Below are 26,155 nucleotides of genomic sequence, written 5' to 3' on the forward strand. Positions count from 1 at the left end.
AGTCGCCTCCCCACCTTTTAGTAGAGGCAGGATATAAGCTGACTTCCACAATTTTGGAATTGTGTTTGTGCTGAGGGAGAGTTTAAAAAGAGTAGTGAGAGGTGGAGCAATACAATATGCAGCTATCTTTAAAAAGAAAGATTCTACGTTGTCCGGGCCAGCCGGTTTCTTAGGATCTAACTTGGTTAAAGCTTCACGAACAACATCAATGGTAAAAGGAGTAAAACTAAAAGGGTTTTCCAAAACGCGTTCTTCAGAGTCACAGACTGTGGTGTTCACCGAAGCAGAGTTAGTGACAGAATCAAACAGAGAGCCACAGGACACAAAATGCTCTTTTAAACAATTTAACATGGTGGCCATGGTGATGCTGTGGTAATGCACGGAGGTAGCTCATTACGGATATCACCGGTGGATATCGATTTTATGGCTTTCCAACATTTCCAGGATTATTCAGGTAACTGACAGATAATACTTAGACTTAGCACTTTGGATTTGCGATGTGAAGCTATTTCTTGGCTGCCTAAAGCAGTGGCTCCCAACCTTTTTCCCAAGAGCCCCCCTAAATGATTCCTGTTGGAAGTTGCACCCCCCCACCCCCTCAAAGTCTCTCAAGAAATGCTACAACTACTCTGTCACAAACTAGATGAATGTGAAGTATTTTGTTAAAGGACGATGAAAGCGTAATTAAGGAGCACTATTGGAGTGACTTTGATGGTTATTGGACTCAGGATTAATTAATTTGGATTCCCGCTGTATGAAGAAATGAAAGGACGGCGCGGAAGTGGAAACAATTCACAAAGGGATTAAACTGTTTAAAACACATGCTCAAAGTAAGCCGGATTTTGCCGATGTCTTTATGTGGATTCAAAAGTCGTAAATAATCTACAAAATGGAGGAGACCGATCTGATCAGAGCAACTGTGACAAATAATCCAACTGAAACCGGCATGGACAATGACTATGTTTTAAAAATGCGCTTATCCAGAAAAGCCCGGTTTGGACACGTTACGGGCAGAAGAAAAAATCCTATTAAAGAAAGAATTATACATTTCTGTCTTTTTATGCCTTTAATAGCTACTAACTTGAATTGTTATTCAATTTAATCAATTATTTTCAATATGTTATTGTGATGTAGAGACAAGGCTTTTAGTGACAATCATGTATTGCTTTACAATTATATTTAAAAAATAAATAAATAAAAAAGTCTAAATATGATATTTGGCCTCAAATCATCTGAGGCCTGGCGCCCCCCCTGCGATCTTTGGCGCGCCCCCCAGGTTGGGAACCACTGGCCTAAAGCGTAGCCATTCTACCTCTGAGCCTGATTTCCTAGCCTTTCCCCAGGCCTTGTTTCTCTCATGCAGGAGACTAGATAATTCAGCAGAAAACCAAGGATTGTCTCGTCCCTTCACTCTAAAAGTAGCGGTGCATGTCTATCTATAATTTCCATAAAACCAAGATAAAAATAAGACCATGCAGTTTCTACATCAGCACACAGATATTATTAATTACTGTGTGTATTTAAATGTGTTGGACAATTGCAGGACTAGCCCTCAGTCCATATTGGTTTTATTTCTGACTCGGATGATAAACCAGGCCTGTCATCAAATGCCCCCACCCCCCCCAAAAAAAGATGTTTCTATTAATCCCACCCTCAAGCATTTTTCAGGGTATGGTTCTAGGACTGGTACCAATAAACATGTCATTTGGAAATGCGCGTTCCCGTGACAAGGGGGGCATTTTTTGACGGGGGGGGGCGCATAATTTGACACAACACCGGAAACCCCGAGTTTTCCCTGAAGTTAGCCGGCTAAGCGAAAATCCTGCTTCGTAGTATACCCCCCTGGTAGTCCAGTTTTCGCAGCTTTATTTTGTTTCCCACAGGGTTTATATTTGATTTCTGGTTAGGGGGGGCCCCGAGCTCTGGGTCCTACGGTCCGTGGTGTGGCTGGCTCGGGTTCCCTCCTTCTGTTTGTTCCTTTTGGCCAGTCCTCCAGACCTCTTTTTGCTCCCGGTTATTGCGTGTATTTTTCATGTTGCGGGTCTCAACACGAGCCACTACCGCGGAGTAGAGGTTGGGGCCGTAACAACATGTCCAAGACACTGTGAAATGTACTTTGCACTTCAATGGAGTAATACAAAGTTAAAATGGGCATTTTCTTTGTTTTTCTTTGGTGATTGAGCTGATTGAATTGTGTAGTTATGGTAAAATCCTAGTTAACTAGTCAAATTTACAATATATTATCGTATTATTTACATTTGTATATTTACACTAAATTACTGGCTACTGTGTTGCATTACTTCTACAGTAATAGTGTGAAAATACAGGTAATTACTGTAATCTATGTACAGCAAGGTACCATAATACCACAGCTCTGTACTGCTATATCACAGTAATTCCATGGGCAGGGCAACTGTAAAGTCACAGTATTTAGTTGTACTTTTATTCTAATTTACTGTAAAATATCTACAGTCAATTACTGTGAAATATTTACAGTAAATTACTGTGAAATCCATGCAACTAGTAGCCAGTCATTTACTGTAATTTTACAGCCAAACATTTTACAGTGCAGTCATGTTCATAAACTGAACACGGTCGCAGTCATGTATGCATAGACATATATTTTCTTTCAGTATAATGCAATCAAATCTATGCAGATTCTTAAATATTCCCCTTTTCTCTCATCTCAACCATTTCTTAGAAGCCTATAAAAAAACTGTGGGGTCCTTTGTAAAAAAAAAAACATTGATAGGTATTATTGGCTCATGGAAATACAAAACGTATAGAAAGATTTTTTTCATTGCTTTTTTCTTGGTGAGAACTTTAAAGGGTTAAATTAAGTGGAATTAAAAATGTTTTAACACAGGAGCGTAATGTTCTTTGTAAATATGCGACTCTGAAGAGTTACTAACAAGTAAAGATAATCCTATAGTATGTGTATCGCCATGGCTTTTTTAGATATATGAATCATTGTATTCCCTGTTACAAATAGTTTTATGTACAGACTAATGCGTCAATGCATCTTTTGTGCTTACTTTGTCACCACCGTTTAGCCACCTTTTAGCACTCTAGAATGTGTTCAATGATGCCAATACAGTTAGACGAGCAAACATAAGTGCCCAACAATGTCCATCTGCATCACTTGGCCTATCACTTCTATATCAATCTCTTTGTTAAGCCTATGTGAAATGCTGTGTTGACTCAAACAATTAGTTCTTCCGGTGCGCCTTGAGATGAGTGTGTAATTGTATGAACCAAAGGAGGGCTTTCGCTTCACCAGATGAGGTGAAAGCGTGGGGGATATGATGTGTGAAGTGCTTCTATCTACGTAGTCCTATGCTCCGTTTGGCAACGTTTGTCCTATTTTCTGTCTTGGAGGAATTTCCCGTCTGAAACTGAATATGATTTCTGAGGTCGGAGGCAGTACAGTTTAGTTAAAAGTTTCACATTTGTGAAAACTTTTATCTGTGTGTGAACTGAAGTTAGTGTGAATCTGATTTGTCAATCATCATCATCTAAATGCTTATAAGCAGCAGTTTCTATGCTTCCAGGAGGCATTACGACATCGTGAACATCGCAAATTTAAAATTAAACGAACCACCATGCTATAAAGGTACAACCAGGTAACACAGTCGCTGCATAAATTGAAAAACATCATCTTGCCATGCCCCAGAGGGGATCGAGCTCGCGATCAATGGTTTATGAGACTAGTGCTCTAACCACTGAGCTATGAAGCCAAATCCATTGCAACTCTGACAACAATTTTTTTTCCATGAAATATAAGTGCCGTGTGAAAGGCAATAAGGAAGTTCCGCCACCAGTTAATCGGTAACACGACGAAGTTGCAAGACCCGAGGACACTTACGATTGTGTTTAGACTGTCAGCATAAGGTTACCAGAATGGCCGTTTTCTATGTGATTTTGAGCTGGACTGCTTTGTTTTTGCTGTTTCTGCTTTTCATAGCGTTCCTTGGTTTCTGCTTGTACATTAAATACATTCATATGGCATATGACTATATACCTGGGCCACCGAGAGACAAGTAAGTAAATTAGGTCGTTGCTTAAAGTTAGCGTATTTAACGCAAAATTAGGCTACTTGTTTTCTCGTCACCTATCCATCTTAAATTAAGCTCTAACTATTTTGATGTCAAACATGCCACTTTTTGCTTTCACATCACCCAGTTTTCTCCTCGGACATATTCCAACGTTTTTGAGGGCATTGAAAAATGGTGACGTTATACACGACACATTTCTGGAATGGTAAGCATAAGAGATTGTTCAGCCTAGAAAGTGTGTAATTGTGCAAACATTGTCAATTTATGTCGAAGGCACCACCAGTAGGTAAATAACGTTAGGTGTAGGCTACACGTTGACCATTAGGCTGCAATGGGCTAGTGTGTTACTTCCTACTAAGTTAATGTCTGTTAACTACATTTTAGTGCGATTGCTATTACTCTTTGTCTATACAGCTTCTACAAGTTTAAGTTGTCATTACTTCTGTTATTCCTGATTGATATCGTGACCGCCTTTGGGTGTAACCAGATGTATTGTTTGCAATCCAAACCCATAATTAAAATGTAATTTACAGGTCTGAGAATTACGGGCCTGTTTGCAGGATAAATTTCCTGCATCGGATCATAGTCCTTGTAACCAGCCCAGAGGGAACCAAGGTAAACAACCAACAGATTGCAATGGTAATTGTGTCAGTTGCATTGCACAAACACTGTGCAAAAGTTTAGCATCTATTCTCCTTATTGCCAATAACGGAGATGCATTATCCCTGGTAGTATAACACCTTGTCGTTCAATCTCTTTTGATGGCTCCATTTCAGGAGATCCTGATGTCCCCAAAGTATCTGAAAGATTATTCCTACAAGAAAATCGGCAATCTGTTTGGTATGAGGTAATATATTACATAGTCAGATTAGCGCTCCACACATATCATACATATCATAGTGATATAAATACTGCAACAAGAACTTTGAAGTAATAATGATTACAAGTGTTTGTGATGTGTATTTCTGAACCTTTTGAAAGTCTTTCTTTTTAATGTTCTCTTTTCAAGGTTCCTAGGTAATGGCCTGATAACAGCACAAGATCATGAACAGTGGTATAAACAGCGCCGGATCATGGACCCAGCGTTCAGCAGCTTGTAAGTTATTTAATAATCACAAACCAACACAATACAAATATTTGCTGAACCTTTATTTTACGTGCAGTGTTTGCAGTCATTTTAGATTCTGCCCAAAACTACCTTTATTTCCAGGTATCTGAGAGGTCTAATGGACACCTTCGATGAGAGGGCAGAGAAGCTGATGACAAAACTGACAGATGTCGCTGATAACCAAGCGGAGGCCAGCATGCTCCAATTGATGAACTCTGTTACCCTTGATGTTATCGCTAAGGTATTATATCACGGTTTTAGAGCCTAGACTTCATTAGCCCTGATCCAACAAGTTGTTCTTGCATGTGACACAATTCACCAGGTTGTGAATCTGAAAGACTTCCTTGTTTTCTTTTTGACACTCAGATTGCCTTTGGTGTGGATCTAGACCAAATTAAGGATAAGTCAGTGTTTACTAAAGCCATCGAGTTAACTCTGAAGGGGATGATCTACAACATCAGAGACATCTTTTTTGAAGTATGACTTCACAGCAAGTTTGTATGGAGTTTATGTGGTTATGACAAAAACTGTGTGAGACCCACATTTGTTTCATTTTTAGTACTATCCCAAGAACCAACCGTTCATTAAAGAAGTGAAGGAAGCCTGCCGCCTGCTGCGCGCAACTGGAACTCAGTGGATAAATGAAAGAAAGACTGCCATGCTAAATGGCGAGGACGTCCCGAAGGACATCCTCACACAGATCATCAAAACAGCTGGCAAAGGTAATGTTCAATCATTTCAGATACACCACACAAACCAAAATCAATAATTCATATTAGAGTACTATTTGTTAGTTTTGATTGTTTCTGTGTGATTTACTAAGTGTGGGATATTTTCCATAGAGATGTCTGCCTTCTCTCAAATTATGATTAACATTTCTTTATAAATCTCAACAGCAAGGTATTTTTCAAGAAATCATGACCCGCTTTCAAAAGATGATCCACAGACCTTGTTGTGAGCATTAGCATGTACGAACTATTTTCTACCGAACTACACCTGCCATCTCTACTCATTACATCACATTAACTTTAGCTAGCACCTTGATGCTAACGGAGTTAGTGGTATCGGTTAATTATGAACCATCAACAAGAGACAACCCTTCCTTGGGTAGAATCACACTTGCTCCTGCAGCATTTTAGGGGTAGCGTGGTAGAAAGAGAACAGTTCCTATATACAACTGCTCATATCAAGGTCTGTTTGATTTATCTTGATTAACAGGGTCATGGCTTCTTTATCAGTTATAGTTGATGGCTTCCACATTGGTTTACTTCTTCAAATCTAATTTCTTATTTCCCAGAGGACAGCATGACTTCAGAAGATGAGGAGCTGATGTTGGACAATTTCGTGACATTTTTCATCGCTGGTGAGTCTGTGTTGTTTCTGCTTTGTCTAAAAAGCTCCAAAATAAGAATAACACTTCACCCAACATTTTAATGTTACCTATTAGAGATTTGAGGTTCAATATTTTAATATTTTTAGTATAATGACATCGGTAAGTTCTCATGTACAGTATATGTATTATTATTATCACAACTTAGTTTGGCTACTAAATGTTATAATTTATTGGGGCGAAATATTTTTTTAAGAGATAAGGATCACTTAATTGTGTGTCGTTTATCCAAAATTAGCAACATTTTAAAGGTAATGTTCTGACCTTTTAGGGCAAGAAACAACTGCCAATCAGCTGGCTTTTTGCATCCAGGAACTTACAAGACATCCTGACATACTGGAGAAGTAAGAACAAAACATAATAATAATAATAATAATAATACATGTTATTTATATGGCGTTTAAACATGCAGTGCAAAACAGTTTCATACTGCAGCTTGGAAATGATGGTTTCTTCAGTTGTGTTATTTTTTTTCAGATTAAAGAACGAGGTTGATGACGTAATTGGGATGAAAAAGATCATCATTTATGACGATCTGGGAAAACTGATCTACCTCTCACAGGTACACAAGTTAGGAAGCAATGTTAAGCTTTTTAGGAGTGAAGCATTTTGAAAAGCCATTTTGAAACTTACTCCTATTTTCATTTATTAATTAATTCAATCATTCTCTGACTCAAGTCATCTAAAACATAGAACTTTAATCTACAGTAGACCAGTAACCAAATTGTTAAGCAATTTCAGAATTCCTCAGCCATCAATTTAGCACTACAAATATTTTTATATAAGTTTATACCAGATCCAATATCCCAGCTAAGATTCCCTTTTTTCTGTTCAGGACGTTAGAGTCAGTTAGATGCGAGATGGAGTTAATAGACAACGTAAATAACTAATCTATAATCAAATATCCGTATTTAAATGCAGATAAATCTAATGAAATGAAACCAAGAAAAAGCTTAATAGAAATTACAGATTGGTTCCAAGATCACATTTCGACCAATGCATTCTGCCTCTTGTGACCTCCAACTGGAATGTTAACCTGAATGCAACCAAAGCCCCAAACCAAACATGATTGGTCAATACTATCAGTACTGCAAATTGGCTACAGACAGCAAGTACATTAATGCTTCCGAATCGTTTCCCGTCGCGAATAATGCTGCATTAGTTTGCAATACTATACTTGAATAGATGAATCAATAACTTGCCTCTTCTCTGAAATTTGGCTTGAATCATTTATTCTTTTTTTTTTTTAAGTAATTGACTCAGGATGTACACTTCACACTGTAACCTTCCCACCAGGTGCTAAAAGAGACTCTGAGGCTATACCCGACAGCTCCAGGCACTACTCGTGCAATACCGGAAGACACTGTCATCGACGGTATCAAGTTGCCTAAAGGGGCCGTGTGTTTTGTGAGTACCTCTAAAGCAGGAAGTGTGTGTCAGAACAATGGCAACCATAACTTTAAAAAACAAACAGTACAAAATATTTTTTGAATACTTACAAACCATTATGACATGACATGCTATACAAATCTTCAATCAATTATTCTGAAATTCAGTTCAACACGTATACAACCGGGAGAATGGAACAATTCTTCAAGGACCCGCTGACATTTGATCCGGACAGATTTCACCCAGATGCTCCCAAGTAAGTATCATACAACTTTCATATAATGCTTTTTTCTACAAGAAAAAGGTGTGTACTTAATGTGTCTTGTCTATCTTGTTTACAAGGCCCTATTACTGCTACTTCCCCTTTGCCCTCGGCCCACGTGCATGCCTGGGACAGAACTTTGCTCAGGTGGGTTGTGACACAGTCATCGATATTTATAACAAATACAACATAGGAACACCTTGAAATAACTCAATGCTTTGTTGTTGGTGGGGCGATTGCAGATGGAAGCGAAATTGGTAATGGCCAAGCTGATCCAGAGGTTTGACTTTACGCTTTCGCCGGGACAGAACTTCGACATCTTGGACAATGGCACCCTCAGGCCGAAGAGTGGAGTGGTGTGCTCTATCAGACACAGGAAGCACAATACATAGCTGGTCTTAATGTACTGTCACATAAGAAGATGGTTATAATGTGGTGAAATTAGGTTGCTAAGGCTTGTTTACTGCTTGCAAATTTGTACCCTTGCTTTAACCAAAAGACCCTTATGCTGCATAATTGTATTATTACTTATTATTTTAATGGGGCTGGTTTTAATGATATCATTTAATCATAACAGTATATCTACAATAACAATCTATCTAAAAACAGTTATGGTAGTTACTGATATATTACGAACACTAATGAGGATATGGGAATGCACTTGAACTGCTTTTTTAGTCTTGTTGGAATCTATTGTTTATTTCTAACTCACTGCTCTTCCATACACACTGAGCTTGTTTTGTGCCTGGAATGCTAAAATGCAGAGTTGACCAACTTTACATAAATGAAAATGATTATTAAGAAATTATTTTTACTGATGCAAAAAAGGTTAAATCTTATTTTTGTGTTTGTTTTGCACTTTAATAAACCAATGATCATTTGAATGTCTGGTAATATGATTTTATTTAATACCCAGTTTTTTATGTAGTCAACCTGCTGTGGCATTACTGACAATGTACACAGGGGGGCGCTGTGACCTTGCAAAGAAATGTCAAAAGCACCTGTTAAACTTCAATTCCCTGACAATTAACTATCAAAAGTTAACACAAGCTCTGCTTATCCCAAGTTTCCCAATCACTATAGCGGCGTTGGTATTCTTTTCACTTTATGAGTATTGTAGTATGTGCACTATTTCAAAATGTGCTCCTGGAGACACCTAGCAAGCAATGATTTGAGTCATTCACATTGTTTATATTTCTATATCTGTCTATTGACAGATTCTGTCACATAAATAAGGTTGCGACTGGCAAGATGCAACCACAAAACTTTACAGATGTGTAACTGAGATCAAAATGAATGTCCAGTATGAAAATGGGCTTGGATGGCAAGGGGCCCTTTTCCCCATCACTTTTTGCCCCTGGTACGATATGGTGTCACTTACCTTTTTAAGGCGTTCAAAGATGGGTGTGGTCTGAGCAAGGGCGCTGGAAGCAGTGGGGCAGGAAATGGAGAAGGTGGCCATTGGTCCCCCCACTTTACGGCCCTGGCCAATGGATGCCCTGGCCTATTTGATGTCGAGGTTAGTGTGATAGCATGGCAAGATGGTGTCTAGTTTTATTTAATTGTAATATATTTTGTCACAAGATAGGGTTGTTCAGTGATAAATTCACATTGTTTAAAATTTGATTACAATTTCTTATAAAACTGCTTTTTTTTAGAGTACACATTTATTTGTGTATTACTAATAAATACACACAATGCTTATGTGTTTAGTGTTTAGTGACGTTTATATAAATTAGTAATTGAATAATTTATGTCAGGGTAATACATATTATTACAATTAGTTCGAAGCCATTTTCTAGGGCTTTGTTGATGTATTTTTAATTAATTATAAAAAAAAATAATGATGTGTTTTTGGTTTTTGCCAGTCCAACTGGTGTCTGTTCCTTTAAGAGGGCTGAGCCTGAACCCCGCGAGCCTCTCCGCGCTGTTCATCTACCTGCTGCTGCATACTGCTCTGCTACGTCTTGATTGGCCGTCTTGGCCGAAATCCTCTTGAATGATTTCAAACGTTTCAAACCGAACCCGAGTGTTTGGACAAGAAGGTGGGGGTGGGCTGCTATTTCCGAGCAGGCTGAGTGGAAAGGCTTGAATCCTCCGTCCGCAAACGCACCACCTCAGCAAAGAAGCTTATCCGAGGAGCGTTGCTGACGGTGAACGCGTACAGGAGAGCACCGAGTGGACTTTACAATTGGCTCGTGTTTACGCGGCGGTTTTTATTTTTTACCTCAAATCTGCTTATTTGAATTGTTTCGCTTTCTGTTTACCATCGTTTGAATGGAGCGATGTCCAGAGGAGAGGGCGCACATTGCTATGGGAATGTTGATGGGAACCAGGACCTAATTGAAAGTACATGGTAATTCATCGATTTAAATCATGAGTTTCTGTTATTGACGGAATGTGAGTACATTGTGAGGGCATTCAGTTCATCTAGGGTTGCCATAGCATCACATTAATATTTCCTTTTAATTATCGGCCTGTTGAAGAGGAGGGCATAACGATGCTTTCATATTTTGGACAATGTATTTTAACACAATCCCGCAACTGAGGCTCTGTTGATTTAGTTTTGACAGCACATTTTAAGCCTCCGTTTTTACACGATCTGAGACTCAGCCAGAGACAGCCATGGCTAAAAATCCGTCCGAGGGAGCGAAGGATGAGGTGAGCCAGATGACGGACGAGGAGGTGCTTCGGTTCAGCAAAGAGGAGCTGGTCCGGAGATTAAGGAAGGTTGACGGCGAGAAAATGAACCTGATGATCGATCATGGCAACATGATGAAAGACATCAACCGGAGGCTGCAGGTGCATTTGCACGAGATCCGGAGCCTGAAGGAGATCAACCAGAAGCTGCAGGACGACAACCATGAGCTCCGGGAGCTCTGCTGCTTCCTGGACGATGACCGACAGAAGGGCAAGAAACTGTCCCGGGAGTGGCAGCGATTCGGCCGCTTCACTGCCAGTAACATGTGGAAGGAGGTGGGCAACTACATGATGAAGCTGAAGGAGCTGGAAGCCAACCAGGACACCGTGTTGAGGGAGAACTCTGAGCTGAAGGAGATCATCCTCATGCTGGATGAGGAGAGGAACGGAGCGGGGTCCAGGAGCTCAATAGACAGTCAGTCCAGTTTGACCAACCTGAACGGGGGTACCGGCACCGTCAGGGATGTTGGAGATGGGAGTAGCACATCCAGCACAGGAAGTGCTGGGAGCCCAGATCACCACAATCACAACCACATACACAAGCCCGCCACAGAGAGCAGTAAGCTAGGCACCACCATAAGGAGGTCGATAGATGACCTGTCAGCACCGCACCACCACAGGAGCATCCCAAATGGTCTTAATGGTGAGTACACACACTCCATCCACCTGTGGAAACACACCTGGCTGTCCTGGCAGACCTAACACAGTGATGCCCCAGAGTCCAATCAATAAGGCCTTACATTAAAACAACATATCACCAACAAAATGACCAAAAGTATATCAATTACTCACCCAATGTTACCTTGGGGAAAAGGGAAACATTAAGAAAACACTTCTTGCAAGTTTCAAAGACTTGTTTTCTAAAAACTGGTGAAAACACTTGAGGAATTTAAGTCAATGAGTGCTGCGTTAAACAACTGAATTATCAACACATCCATTTAAAAACTCTTACACAACTTGTGCAGTATGATCCAAGTTTCATTTAACTATATGCTCTACTCTTCAAACAAGCATGCATTTTCACAAAAAACGTACCTTCTTTAAACACCCCATAAACCGTCTGACACTTGTGTGAGTCTGAAGTAAAATAATTATTGAAGTTTAATTGAAAATTCATATGTTTGTGAAGTAGTGAGCATATGACTGCATAAACACTTGGATTGTACTCCACAAGTTATGTAAGAGTTGTAAACAGATTTTGATATAGTTTTGCTTTTGTAAAACCATCCCCCTTTTACCCCCAGTAATTTAGACTTTAAAAAAATAAAACTTATTCTCTATAGAGATGTGCGAGTAAATCCAGTTTTTTCTTCCAGAATTCAAAGAAACACAGGGAGAGTAATTGATAAAAGAAATGGTCATTTGTGGTTAAAGTATTCCTTTAAACATTGGTCAAATGTTAATAGTTTTTTCATCTATGTGGTCAAAACTGTTGGATGGATGAAAAAGTTACCCCTGACATAAAACATAAACATACAACTTTTGAAATTATACTTTATTCCTTACACTTCTATGTGGTTCTACTTTTAAAACACCACTGGCCCATCACATCTGTATTCATCTCCTCAGTTTCATTCCTCATATATAATACAGTCAGTGGTGATTGCACCATATGCTGATCAAAATTGCTGTGAGGGATTAGCATGTGGGGTCTTGGCTTAACCTCACAGTAAGGTCTTGATTGGGGTGATTATGACACACACACTATGCACACACAGTATCCTTAAGTGGCCTTTTCAGTCCCACGCTACTCCATCATTTGAATCTGCACTGATTTGGGTCCCTGCACTTGTGGTCCTTAAGGAACGGGACTTATCTTAATGGCTTTTAGAGAAGGGGACACAGGCATATTGATTTTTTAGGGGTCATCTGCTGATTATCATTGTTGCCTTTTTGCTTGTGGAAGAGCACTCATGTCTGCTTAGGGCCCGTTTGAAATGCATGGCATGGGACCAGAAAATCAATGTCCCTGTGTTAAGACCTAAATACACAGCTGAAAGCTTGAAGCTGGGATGAAAATGCCCTGATGGAACAGGAGGACACTAAGCTTCGTTTAGCTAGCACATGGGCTGATAACTCGCCACGATCTGTTTGGCAAGGGGAGTAAATTCTGTTTCATGGGAGGAAAAAAAATCCCCCAACCATTTGAAACTTTATTATTTATTCCCCTGATTTACAAGGACGGGGCAGCTCAAAGCAAGCAGTTTCAAATCAGATCACATAGGTCACGTTGTCAATCGAACATTCCGGGACATTGTGGACTTTAAAAACCGTGAAGGTAACAAATACAAAATAATGGAAACAAGCACGAAAGAAAAAAACAGCCCTTTTTAATCCGTAAACACTCACATGCCAACACACACATTTTTTGTGCGGTGTTTGGCTGTCATTATGTAACAGCAATATTGTGTCTGCAGAGGCCTAGCACCTCTCTAAGCCGCTGTTTCGCCCGATGTGTGTGACATTGTGTGCCCCTGAGGCTCTTTGTGCTCATCACTGACGATACAAATACCCACACACACAATGACACGCCAGCATGGGAAAAACCCGCCTCACTTGAGAGGAGGTTTATTATATTTCATTGTTTAAACCAACACATTGGTGATGACGTTGATGCTATCTTGTCTTTAACAGAGCTGAGCATCACAAATCCTTCTTACATAATTGCAAACAAGTCCATGGGGGAAAATACAGGACTGCTGTTGACAGGGCCAAAGATATCAATCAATAAAAAACAACAATAGAGCAATACTACATTGATTCTATTCTACTATTAGATAACAGTGGGTCATTTTACGATGTCTGTAATTACATTTAGGTCCAACAAAATAGTATAAAGTTGTCCTGAATATGATTTTTAAAATGATCGCTCTTCTGTAATGTTATCTGCAAATATTAAGAGGGTCATCAAAATAGTTTTTTTTTTGGATGAAGAAGTGAAGAATGGTTTTCCACAAAGTCATCCATTGAGTGCGTCATTATCTTAATGGGGACTGTCACCATGGCATCTTAAATTAAGATTTTGATCACTGTTTTATATGACTTTTGTATGGTTGAAATAAGTCAATAAAATCATGAACCGGAAGTATTTCTAGGTCTGTTTTCATTCATAGGCTAATATTGCTCCTTTAACTTCTAGTGTGGCCTCAACAAATGGGTATTGCATTTCATTCTATGTTGTCCCAAAAGTTCCAAATTAAACTTATTGAAACCTGAAGAAAAACTTAATAAGTTGACTGTATCCAGAACTGTTCGCAATGAATACCCCTTTAAAAATCTGTCTGGATAGAAATGTAATTGCTCGCAGTTTGACACTAGCTACTCCAGGCCTGTCTAGTAAGAGCATTCTTCAATGGCACAGATTGACTCAATTGGCTGCTTGAAATCTGAGCAGAGTAACCATGTTGTGAGGTCAGACGTGGCTGCGGTGTGAGGTCCGCAGAGTGGCTTTTATTTAATGCTTTCCAAATGCCAGTTGCTCCCCCTGGGTATTTAGGAGACTAGCTCAAGGATTGCCACTCGAGTGCTAAATGAACAGCATCTGTCCGGTTGCAGACGTGCACAGACGGACAGGAAGAAGAAGAGGAGTAGGATGAATGTGTTTTCTTTCCCAGGAGTAAAAGAAACCAGTTGGCTGAGGCTTCTGTTTCATACATTTTAAATGTTTCTGGAAAATGTAAATCTGAAAGTCTCTCTCTTTAGAGGCAAGAGGGGCAGTGGGAGAGGAGTGAATAAAAGGGGGCCCTCAATGGGTCTCGCTGGTGTTGGGGGAGTGTCTGAACAGCGGTTAGGGGTTGGCTAGGGAGATGCAAGGTGGAGTAGTGGGGGACTGTTGGAGGGCATATTGTGCTCAAAGGAGGTTTGGTTTTTCTGAGACATCCTGCTGTCTGCTTAATTGAATTTCTTGTGCGTTGACATGGCTGAACCCCCCCCCCTACTCCTCTTCCTTTGGGGATACAGGCTCTAAGTGTGCATGTTTACTCGGACATGGTGTGTGCTGTAATGCGTGAGAAGGCTTCTGTTCTGTAGAAATAAAACAATAAAGAACAGCAGGGAAGATTGAACAGCACTGTGTTCATTACCTTTTTAAAAAGTGACTTCTATACAGTGGTGAAGGAATGAGTCCTTTAACACTGAAATGAGTTTACATTTTTTCCCAATTCTTGAATCTCCCTGTCTGGAAGTCAAGATTTTTTTTTTAACATGTTTTTGGTTAGAGACCTGAAATGAGGTATCGTTAATACAAGCTTAAGAGATTTTAATGTTTTGTTCTACGACATAAAATAGTAGTACATCACTAAATACCCAACTCATAATTGTTCTGAGCTTCTATGTGTCTTGAAAAGAAGCTGTTGATAACAAGTGATTAAATGAGACTACTAAATGTCTTCATGCGACTGTCATGTAGTCAATTGGATTTTACTTCTGGCAATTGCATTTCAGTTCAAAATTCAAAAACACAGTGTTGATATGGCGATTATCCTGCTGAATAAAACATACAAAAAGTATCATAAACATGCGTTTGCCACAAATCCAATGGTAAAATATCATTGCTTTTTGTTGCGGGACCTGTTCCAACGCCAACCTCCTGGTCGACTTACAAAATGTGTAAGCTGCACCACTTTATTTTCCTGAATCTTTAACGTCCACATTCATTTTGGTTGTCCCAGAACTCTGTCCCAGTCAAAGACCGCCTGAAATATGATGCTGTCACAGAGAACTTGCATTAGGCTCCGCTATAGTACCACACAGACTGAGTAAAGCTGTGTGAAATGAAGACAGAGTGGCCAAGCGAGACAGCTAAGGTCTCCTTTGACATTGTCCAGATGAACTGATAAAGAGCCTCTCTGCAATAACGCTTGTTGACCTTTAACAGACCCTCACACCATCTTCTGGCATCTGAGCCGCTAAATGGTTTTGAACGAACAATGTTTGTAACTCATCAGATAAAGTGTCTTTAAACAAGCCAGAGAGTGAGGTTAGACGTGGACAGGGAATGAGAAAGGATCAGGCTGATGTCAACAAATGTAGCTTGTTTTACCACATTTGAAAGGACAGTGTAGCAGCTCATCTTGCACAGAGGGTAATACTTTTCATCAAGTGAGTTAGAAATGTTTCCGTGCCCATGATGTCATCAATATAATGAAAGACTTGGAGTTTTAACCCATGACAGGTGACCTATTTGAGTCAGAAGTAGTGGAAACAAATGCCATCTGGCTCTAGTGACTGAATGTAAGTTACCATACACATGCACATTAATGCAATATAATAACATTTGCAGTAAATAAAACATACATTTATTAACATGTTTTAGTAAGGCAACAATGGCTACAGGCTACTTCTGGCACATTTATGCAGCCGCTGTCGCTATTTCCTTCACTTTCTCACATACTGGTCTGTGTGTTTGTTTATCCTTGTGTATGTGCCAGAGGCCAGCGAGATGTTAAATCACGCCTGACTTCTGTGGACTGCTGGAGGCGGCACCCTAAATTAGTGGACCTTCAATCATTACTAAAAAGTTTACAGTAGCCTCTCCTTCCCTATACCTCAACACATGGTCATATCAGTGTTTAAATCAACATTTTACTGTGAAATACATTTAATTCCAATAAAAGCACCAAAATCGGGACAAAAGGTTGAAAATAATCTGTATTTTAAGTTGAGCTCAACTTGGGTAAACTTTGACCCACAAAATCACGCTTTAAAGTGGCTTGACAGTGCTGCAACTGTAGGGAATGAAGCGTTGCAAAGTCCTATGTAGAAGAAGCGGCTGGCTTATTAGCATTGTTGCACCATCCCTTTTTAATTAACCCTCCGCTGTTTGAGTATAAATTATTGAACAAAGTGGTGCACAGTGATAAAACGCCAAGGAGTGAGTAAACGGCACAGTACAGAGGAAAAGAATAAAAGAAACTCAGGCAGCTATTGTGATTGGCTAATGCTAGTATTTTCCCGCTAGCATGTTAGCAATTAGCTTAGCAGCTAAAGTAATTAGCCAGCTACCCCAACAAATCTTCTAGTTCCAATATGTTGCGGAGTTACATTAATTTGATCTGTCCCAATTTCTTAGTACTTTTCAGACTATACTACAGTATGAGCCTTTTAGTCCTTTTGGCTGCGGGTGGCTTACAGAAACCAGTTCGATAGGTTAGTGATTCACCGAGGATTAAGACTCATCGGAGCTTCAGCACAATGGATTGATTTATATGTTGCACTCACATCCCCAGAGACAGTTTGCACTGACCTCCTACATGTGCTTTCATGTGTATTTCGCTGTTCCTAAGAAGCCATGTTTAGTCACTCTGTTGAGTCATCATGTAAACCACATTAGGTTTTAAATGAGTTCTAATCAACTCACTGAGAAAGTAAAAAAAAATGTATTGAACTGGGGGTTATAGCAACTGGCATTTATATGCGTGTTGTTTTGTCTTAATATAGGTGTGTGAACTTCTCCCCTTTCTGATTAAGAGGCTTTTCTCTCTCTTGTCTCGCTCTCTCTTTTCAATTTCCTTTCTTTTACCCTTGGGGAGTGACATGACCTAAAAGCTAACAAATAAACTGCATAAACCAGCCCTCCCTGTCAGCCACCATTGTGTCTGTGTGCGTTTTATCACAGTAACGCAAATTAGGTAGTGCCTTGATATTTACATTCATGTGTGACCGAAGCCTTTGGTCATTTTCCCTCTGAAGTGAACTATCAAAAAGTTTAAAAAGTCAACTATACCGTTTTGAATTAAAACATCAATTGGGATCACTTTTTAAGAGAAAGGATCAAAGCTAAAATCTTCATAGCTAGTTTTTTTCTTCAAAGCATCAGTTGGGCCTTCGGTATCTCTTGTGTTTTCCTTAAATAAACAATCACCAGCGAGTCAAAGAGAGCCCTGGCCTCTCTCTGTGTGAGCTCCTTTTTGGTTTCAAATGAAACCAGAGGCTCAACAACACAATGGTGTTTTTCTCTCAGCTGTGGTTTCAAGTCATTGTGTGGTGTGTCTGCGGGGCTATAAAAAGGGCGCCTAACAGGAATAGGAAGTTTCTGTCGCTGTTATCCTGTTTTACCACACTCAGATTCATGTTTCTGTGCTGCAAAAAGTTCTTTGTAACCTCACCCAAGTGGTCACATTTGTACTTTTCTCATGTAGGGCAACAACTACATGGTGCCCAATCAAGCTACTCTTGGTGACTAAACTCACATTACAGGTCTAAGATTATTATAATTATTAAAAGTGAAAGGATTGCATGTTAAAACATGCTTGGAAAGATTGTTTTTTAAGTGACTCAAAAGGACATGCTGACATCATGTGCTTTAGTGTATAATTTTGGAGTGGTAACTTTTTTTTTTTTTTCCGCTAAGTTTTGTAAATATTCAATTGAAGAATTCCTTCACAGTGACTGAGTTGTGTCAAGCATTTAGTGTGACAGTTTCCCCCGGAGCGCAGCGCACTCTCTGGCTTGCGTTTCACAGCTCCCTGTCTGCCTGTGGGAGGCCTGGTGGTCTGATAACACAGATAAGGGAGTAGAAACACAAATGCATAGATACACACAGGAGAGGTCGAGAGAAAGAGCCACAGGGGGAACTCTCAGCTGTGCACTGTCAATGAAAAGCCAGCCTGTCAGGACGTCCCACATTCCTGGATAAACAAAAGAGGAAGCGGGTCCCTCTCCTCTTTGTGACACAGCGGGAATGGGACCGCACGGAAAGAGGAACAGGAAGACGGGAAAGCGTGTATCTCTGGGTTGCTTTTGAACTCCCTGTGTTTCCTTACCAGACAGGCTTCCCTTTTCCTGCCTTTCCCTCCATCTGCATCCATCTATGTTCTATGAACCTGCTGTCTGATAGGCTGTCCGATTATTCCCATCACCGCTTTGCTCTGCAGACAGAATGAGGTTATAGAGCTAGCACTAAAATAACTAATGCTGGTGCCTTTTTTCAACATTTGTTTGTTTACTGTTGTGTCGTATTTGTTATTTCAAACAATTTTTAGCCACTTTCTCACCCCCCGCGTCTGCCTTTTACGTCTACACCGATCTAAATGATGTAGGTCCTTCTTTTCTAATCGTTTGGGCTTCGGGATGCTGGAGGGGCCGGGTTGCTCAGTCGCCTAGGCAACAGCAATGATCAGTGGGGCGAGTGGACGGCGCCTACGCCTCACAGTCACTGAAGCGGAGGGGAGGAAGGGGGATGGGGGATAGGTTTGGGCATAGTCGGCCTTCATGCTGGATGACCCGTGTTGAAATATGCCGTCAAGAGCTAGGTCATCTCTGTGAGTGTGTGTCGGTTTTGTGCCCAGGAATTTACTCAACAGGGTGTGGTGCGAGTAACACTCAATTTAACTGACTAATAAACTGGCTTTACCAACTTATTTGAACAATTCACTTGAGCATCAGTTATCATTAGAAGCAGATAATTGTACTTTTCTGCCTGAAACACTTTCTTTTTCGGGTGTAGCAATGTGACATTTCACATGATTTCCTTATGAGCTTCGCATTTGTTTGACGTGACAAAGTGACTCACCAGCTTGCAAACTGAAGAGAAAATAACCTTTTTTTAAATTCAGTTAAACATTGTTATAAGCTCTAGTTAAAGCAGCAATCCGTAAGATTTTTAGTCCTGGCGGATTTATACACACGCTATTTACTGGGGGTAACTGCAAAAGCTGTGTAGGACTACAGGTCCCAGAATACAGTAGACAGCAAAAATATTAGCAAACTGAGAACTCTGGCAATAATTGGCTTTCTTTTCAAAACAACTAGTTCTAAAGACTTCAAATATATAAATGAGCAATTCTACATCAGTGGGCCATAGTCTCAATCACCATTTGGGGTACCCCATTCGGTGATAGATAATGACTTAACAGACATTTAGTTAAATTAAAATCCTCTAAATACTACTTTAATGTCACATTTGGCCAATCACTGCATATTTATTTATTATCTTAATATGTAATAGTTGATTTACAAAACAAGACCCTCTACATCCCAGCTTGTAGAGGGCATTTTTTCAAAGGTACCCTTGATTGACCTTTTTAGCATATCCTTAACTGGCTACATTTGATTTTAATGAGTGGTACTGCACCCCTGGCAGGACCCTTATTGATCTGTGTCATATGTCACATCTAAACAACTTATTAAGATGCAAACAATAGACACAGGAGTTACTTGGCTCAGGTGGCACAGTGACAAATACCCATCTGAGGTTGCACCATAAACTCACCATCAGCATTTCGATTCTGTTAATGTCCCACACCCAGTGACCTTCGACAGTGGAACAGTCCCAGGTTGCCAAAAGTCAGCAACTCCGAGAGCGAACACCTCTTCATCAGCTTCTTTTCGAGGCCTGGGAGGAACAAGGTGTTCATCTGGATTTTCTGCCTGTCAGCTCTCTGCTTTAGGTTGCTGTGACATTGAGACTGGAGTCAGCAGATGGTTTCACCTTGCTTGTATTTAGATTGTGCTGTGTCTTCACTACGGCGAGTACGGCGTGTTGTTTAACAGTTATAGATTGTTTTCTGTGGTGCCTACAATGTGGGCACAGGGCCACTTTTTAAGTGCTCCCACATGAAATGGCTCATAAATCTTTTTTTTTGGAATTCGTGCAAATGTTTTAGCCGACTGAAAATCTTTTGCGATAATGAAATATTGAAGCACTTGATTGGTTGCTGAGATGAAACTTCACAGCCAGGATTGGGACATAGTTGGAGCGCCTGCGAAAAATGTGAAAGTTGTAGCACACCCTCCAGATGGATTAGATAATGTGGAGTTTTGACGGTCGGCTGAAGCATCTGGAATGAATTGTACAGTCTCAACATTGTAGCTCCATCCCCAGGAAGTGTTTTGGGATGGTTTCAGGTAACCATTCTCTGCTATTCTGGAGGCTTATTTCCTTGTGCAGCATGCCAGTTTTAAGTGCCAAGACTGGACTGTGTTACTTGAGAAAACATGTTTCTGTTTTGGTTTGGGATAGGCCTTGAGACAGACATTACTCTCGACTTGTTCTTGTTACTCAAAACCTGGATGATGGTTCTGAAACATTAGGATGACAAGTGATCAATCAAAGGGGATTCAAATATATGGATTGTATGTGTTTGACTTAACTGATTTAGAAACACAAGTGTATGTATGTTGAGTTTAAAGAATGTGAGGTGTTGCTACAGTATATAACACCCAGCCTATTCCTTTTCAACAAAAGAATATGGTATCTTAATGCCCCATGTCTGTCAATGTGGCCTGTTGTTACATCACATTTCATTTCAATTGTATTCCGACTAACGATAAGTGCAATGAATCATAAGAATACAAATTCAGAACATCAAGAAACTGGCAAGTACATTAGCTTCAAATAAGCCAAGCCTTTTTAAGTGCTACATTCAGAATTGCAAAGGTTTGTTTTTTTCATTTTATTGTCCAAGGTGTGGTTTAAACAAACAGGTTTTCCGTCTACGGCAGATAATGTGTGTACTTTCTGCTGTCCTGGTATCAATCATTTTTTTTTATAGCCATGCTAGCAAACAGTTTGAATTAAATGAATTGTTATCCATATATTCTTACAAAGACTGGGAAAGTGGTTTCCTCTCTGTCTTTCTGAACTTTGAGAAGACTTGATAGGGGTGTACAAGGAATGATCTTTTAAGGGTGTGTTTCTATAGGCCTTGTGTCTTGTACAACCTAAAGGTTGTATACTCTAATCTCTCCTACTATCTTCACAGGAAAGGAGATAAAATAGAATCACAAGTATCCTCAAACAAGGGGGCACCTCAGTACCAAACGAAACAATTATAGTGCTATTATTAATGATTACAATCGGTCAGAGAACACATAATCAATATTCCCCCACATATTCATTATTGATTCAGGAGTCGTCTGTTTTTTTTAGCGTCCCAGTTGAGTTGCTCTTATAAAAATGTCATGGGACGACATGATTGTTGTTGAATTCTATTGTAAACGTATTAAGACCACCCCCACTTGCCTGGGCTTGGCCTCAGATTATAAGGGTAAGTCATTATTTATCTGCCAAGTGTAGGGCGTTCGATTCCGCCGAAGCGACTGACACAATCATAAAGCGCTTAGGTGAAAGCTGATAATCGTAGGAAAACGCAAGCTCACAGAAAGGGAGTTTGTCTGACTAAATCAATGACTGCCAACCTTGATGGATGAAAGGGCGAGGTGCAAGTATGCATTTTATCCTTTCATTATGCGCTAGATGTCATGGTATTTGAGGTATTAATCATGGATGTGCCATCATGGATGCCACATGATTATCTAAAACATAAGATGTTCGTGGTTCTCCTTTCAATCCTCTTAAACTCCATCAGTGGTTTGATGTAGGGATTGATAGATGGAGAATGGAAGCAGTAATAGTGAGGCTTTGATTTTAGATTGATCCGATGGACGAGAGAAAGGTGAAGATGGTACCAACAGTTGGATTGTTATACTAGTTTTCTGTCAGGATGGCCATTATGGCTTTGTTGAGACTTGGAAGGTGTCAGTTGAAGCAAATGAAGCCAGTTATTGCTCTTTAGGGGCATCACGCAGCATATTTCAAACTATTTTCAATCACGCTGAGAGGAGATGGCACTTCTGACAGTCAATTATAGTCTGCCCGTTTCTCCACTCCAGCACTGTGGCCTCTTTACTTCTGATCTCCCACTGCTTTGCTCCACTGCTGCTGTTTTTTGGGAGAGTTCAGCATCAGCACATTTTGAATAAGGAGGCAGTGCAACAACATTTGGTAAACTCTTTCTTAAAGTTGTCTCTTGAAGTCACTGTAGTACATCTTAGTCAGTGGTGTAGTGGGCGTTGGACGCGGGGGTACGCCGTACCCCCACTTATTTGAAGCATGATTTCTTTTTTTAATAGTCTAATACATCTAAAATCATTGCCAGTGTTATCAGTTGCAAGTGTGTGTTTGTTGTAATAATGACGAAAACATAATAGGCAGATTTCACAGTAATTATAATAAAAACGTAGCTCAAGCATTTATGCAACTTGATTTGAAGCGTGTGTTTGTGAGGGGCAGAACTGTGTGTGTAGGGTGACCAGGTGTCCCACACTGTGCGGGACTGCACACACAGCATTTTTATTATTTGTCCAGCGTCCCACACATTGAGACTATGTCCCGCATTTGAGTGATAGTCGGATCGGTTCGCTGAAAGCCAGGACCGCCCTTTATTATTATATTGTCTAAACGGCATCATGTAAGTTGCGCTGACAGGCGACACAGAGGTCCCCCAAGCCTCCCCCCCGTTGACAGTTCACGAGCGCGAGTGTCTCCCGTCCACCCACCACCCCGTCCGCCCAGTAAAGAAATCCCCACTACACCACTGACCTTAGTCATAGTATGGCTGCTTTAAAACTGCCCATTGTTTTGACAGTCTGTTATTTAGATTTTTGACTAGTCCAAAGAAAATAATAATGGGTATTTCTTTTTGACACATGGGCTATCGCACCAATGAGACATTATTTGGACTTACCAAAAAACGTCGGTAAAAATGACCCCTTGGAACTATGGCATGACTCCCAAAAGAAAAGCTAAATATTAGCATATTCCATAATGAAATGTATATACCAACATGACAGCTTTTGTGTTGAGTCAATGAGGAAATAGTTAAATAAAGAAATAGCGTAATGATTTTTGTAAGTCTATTACAGAGTGCAAATGTATAAATTATCCATTGTTCACCATCAAAATGGTTGTTTTATCTTTATCTCTGCACTGAGGAATTATGCGTCTGACACTTGCAATTGACAGAATTGCCGATGAGGATGTGACATTTTCAACGATGTTGGGTTGAGGTTAGGCCAATCAGTGAACTCATTGAACCCACCCATGCATAGCCTGACACACACACACATTGTTCTCTGAAATCACACCCATTTCTTTGATGACTCCACTGTGGATCTCGCCGTAGGTTCATCTCTATTTTTGATCTCAATCTGGAAAATATTGATTGACTAACATGGCCTGCAAAGATGGCTTTCAGGAGATTTTTGAACAGTGTATTATCCCCCATATATCCTCTCTGTCTTGCTCGCCCTCCTCTCAGTCAACAAAAGATGTAAGGCGATTAAACCATTGATGTTGTATCGCTGCCGAGGCTTTCTGAAACGTGGCAGAGGGTTTGGAGGGGAGGGCTTCGCCGTTAAAAGGATCTGAAGAGCGGGACCAGCGATGTATCTCTGCACACTACTCTTTTAAATACATGGCACGTAGCCCTGCGCATGATATGTACTGTATTAACCGAGGCACCCTTCTAAACCCTTTAGAAGACATAACAGCGTTTGATGACACGAACACTTAATGAAAGTGCTCTTAATAGGATGCATCAGTTTGTCCTAACAGGAAGTACAAGGATAAAGGGTGGGAAGTTTCTCCTGGAGGTTTTTTTGGAGAACTTCTAAAATAAAGATGCAAGGTTGAAGATTCAGGGGCAACAGAGGACACTGCAGAGCAAGCAGCTTCTCCTTGTGCTTGTTGCTAGGATACTTTTTTTTTGTGTCAGTATTATGGGGTGTAGTGCACTCTACACAGTGGCTCCTCTTTTAGCTCTGCTGCTTTCTACTGTACTTCTCTCACCCTTGATGTATTTCCCCTGTCAAGTTCTTCTACACACGTTGAATCTTGTTGCATAGGAGGAATGCATCTAGATCCAGGAATTTCCTCGGTGGCTTTAAATATCTGTTCCCTCAGGAAGAAACGTGGACCTGTAGGGTCTTCTTGTAGTCGGCACATGAACTACAAACAAAAACAATAGGCATTAAATGAAAAGAGGATGAAGCGGGAATCTGTCGTCATGTGCTTACTATTTCTCCAAACCCATGCTACATATGGTGCAGTATTTATGCATGGAACAAGATGAAAGTGAGTGGTTTCCATGCAGAAGTTAATAATTGACTGCTGAATGAGAGTAAAGTATCATAAAAGCCTGCCAAATATTACGAAAGCAGAAGCATGGAACTGATTCTTATTGTGTTGTATTCACCACAGTGGTGGCTGCGCGGTTCACCAAACGGGTGGAAAGGCTGACGGAGGATGTTTTTGAGAAGCCCACATCAGTGGCAGGCTGCAGACGAGAACTAAGGAAAAGGGGAATATGAGAAATGACGAAAGTTAAGAAAAATGTGCAAGAGGGAGTGATGGGATTAGGAGGATTGGATGGTGGTCGGGGGTTTGGGGAGAAAATGGAAGGATAAAGGAAACAAGAGAACATGGAGAAAAAGCAGAGATGGAGGAGAAAGAGTAGAATGAGGATCAGGGAGCAAGAGACGGGAGTAAATTTAAGTTGATTTGAAGAGGGAAATTGTCCATCACTGAAACCTCAGCTGCTGCCGTCGATAGGTTAGGGAGAAAAAGGAAAAACATAGAAACAGAAAGAAAGGTCAGAAATAACACTGCACCTTCAGAGTGCTAAATAATCCACACTGTATTAGGTCTTGCCACCGACTTTTTGTTTTCAGAGAAGTAAATATTTCAACAGAGAAATCTGTTTTATCTCTCCTCATACGGTTGCCATCGCTGTGCTTTACATTTTCTTTTTACTCAGGAACAACAAAACTATTCTCGCAAGGCTTTTGGCTAGACAAATAATTAATAGAAGAACTTATAAAAAGAAAGTTTTTTACACAAACAGATAATGTATTTTTCTTCGAATGCCACCAAACTGGAAGTTTACAAGGAATTCATATTGTTTTACATTTCTTTTGTGACATAGGATTGTACTTTGGATTATTATACAAGTACATACACAAAGGCAAACATGCCTTACATTCCCTCTCCACATTCCAGTCTGCAAACCTAATCCAACAGCGCAACACTTTACTAATCTCTGATGTAGCTCTGCTTTTATACACATATACACTTTTATATTGCCAACAATGGGTTTCATAATGATCCAAATTGGAGTGTTTCCAGTTGCTATCATCAAGTTCCTCACTTGAGTTGGAAGTTGACTTATTTACAAGTTTGCTATGACACATAGTTTGAGATAACGTACAATTGTGAAATGTCCAAGGCTTAGGAGGGTAATAGCTCTTGGGTGGGACCTTGCCTTGCCTTGCCTTACATTTCTGGGGAATGTCAATAAGAAGAGTGCGCTGACAGGAACTTGGATGAAAGGTAAAGCGAGCGCAGCGAAGTGTCATTATGTTGTAATAAAAATTCGGTTAAGTAATTCATGCTAGCGTGCCCTGTTGCTGAACTGCCTCATGGGAGTCTAAATGTGGAGAAAAAATGTGAGAGAAGGTTCCAATTATAGTAA

General features: G+C 40.2%; 2 protein-coding genes across 5 annotated transcripts in view; both read left to right on the plus strand.

The window, feature by feature from the left end:
- Positions 1-3,783: 3,783 nt before the first annotated feature.
- Positions 3,784-9,088, plus strand: LOC307015804 (cholesterol 24-hydroxylase-like). The gene is made up of 15 exons (XM_079644656.1): positions 3,784-4,040; positions 4,183-4,260; positions 4,589-4,670; positions 4,832-4,902; positions 5,065-5,151; positions 5,266-5,404; positions 5,530-5,640; positions 5,723-5,885; positions 6,461-6,526; positions 6,825-6,897; positions 7,031-7,115; positions 7,850-7,960; positions 8,110-8,198; positions 8,285-8,351; positions 8,447-9,088. The coding sequence occupies exons 1-15, from the start codon at positions 3,901-3,903 to the stop codon at positions 8,594-8,596; spliced, it is 1,512 nt and encodes a 503-aa protein (XP_079500782.1). The 5' UTR covers positions 3,784-3,900; the 3' UTR covers positions 8,597-9,088.
- A 1,022-nt stretch (positions 9,089-10,110) lies between these two features.
- The window catches only part of ccdc85cb (coiled-coil domain containing 85C, b), a 50,205-nt gene continuing 34,160 nt past the window's right edge, over positions 10,111-26,155 (plus strand). For 3 of the 4 annotated variants that reach the window (XM_079644657.1, XM_079644658.1, XM_079644660.1), the window contains exon 1: positions 10,111-11,547. In XM_079644657.1, coding sequence (XP_079500783.1) covers positions 10,830-11,547 — 718 coding nt within the window. In that variant the 5' untranslated portion in view covers positions 10,111-10,829. The remainder of the gene's footprint in view (positions 11,548-26,155) is intronic. The other variant, XM_079644659.1, reaches the window with a different exon arrangement.

The sequence above is a fragment of the Notothenia rossii genome (assembly GCF_949606895.1).
Source record: "Notothenia rossii genome assembly, chromosome: 8".
Classification (NCBI taxonomy): Eukaryota; Metazoa; Chordata; class Actinopteri; order Perciformes; family Nototheniidae; genus Notothenia; species Notothenia rossii.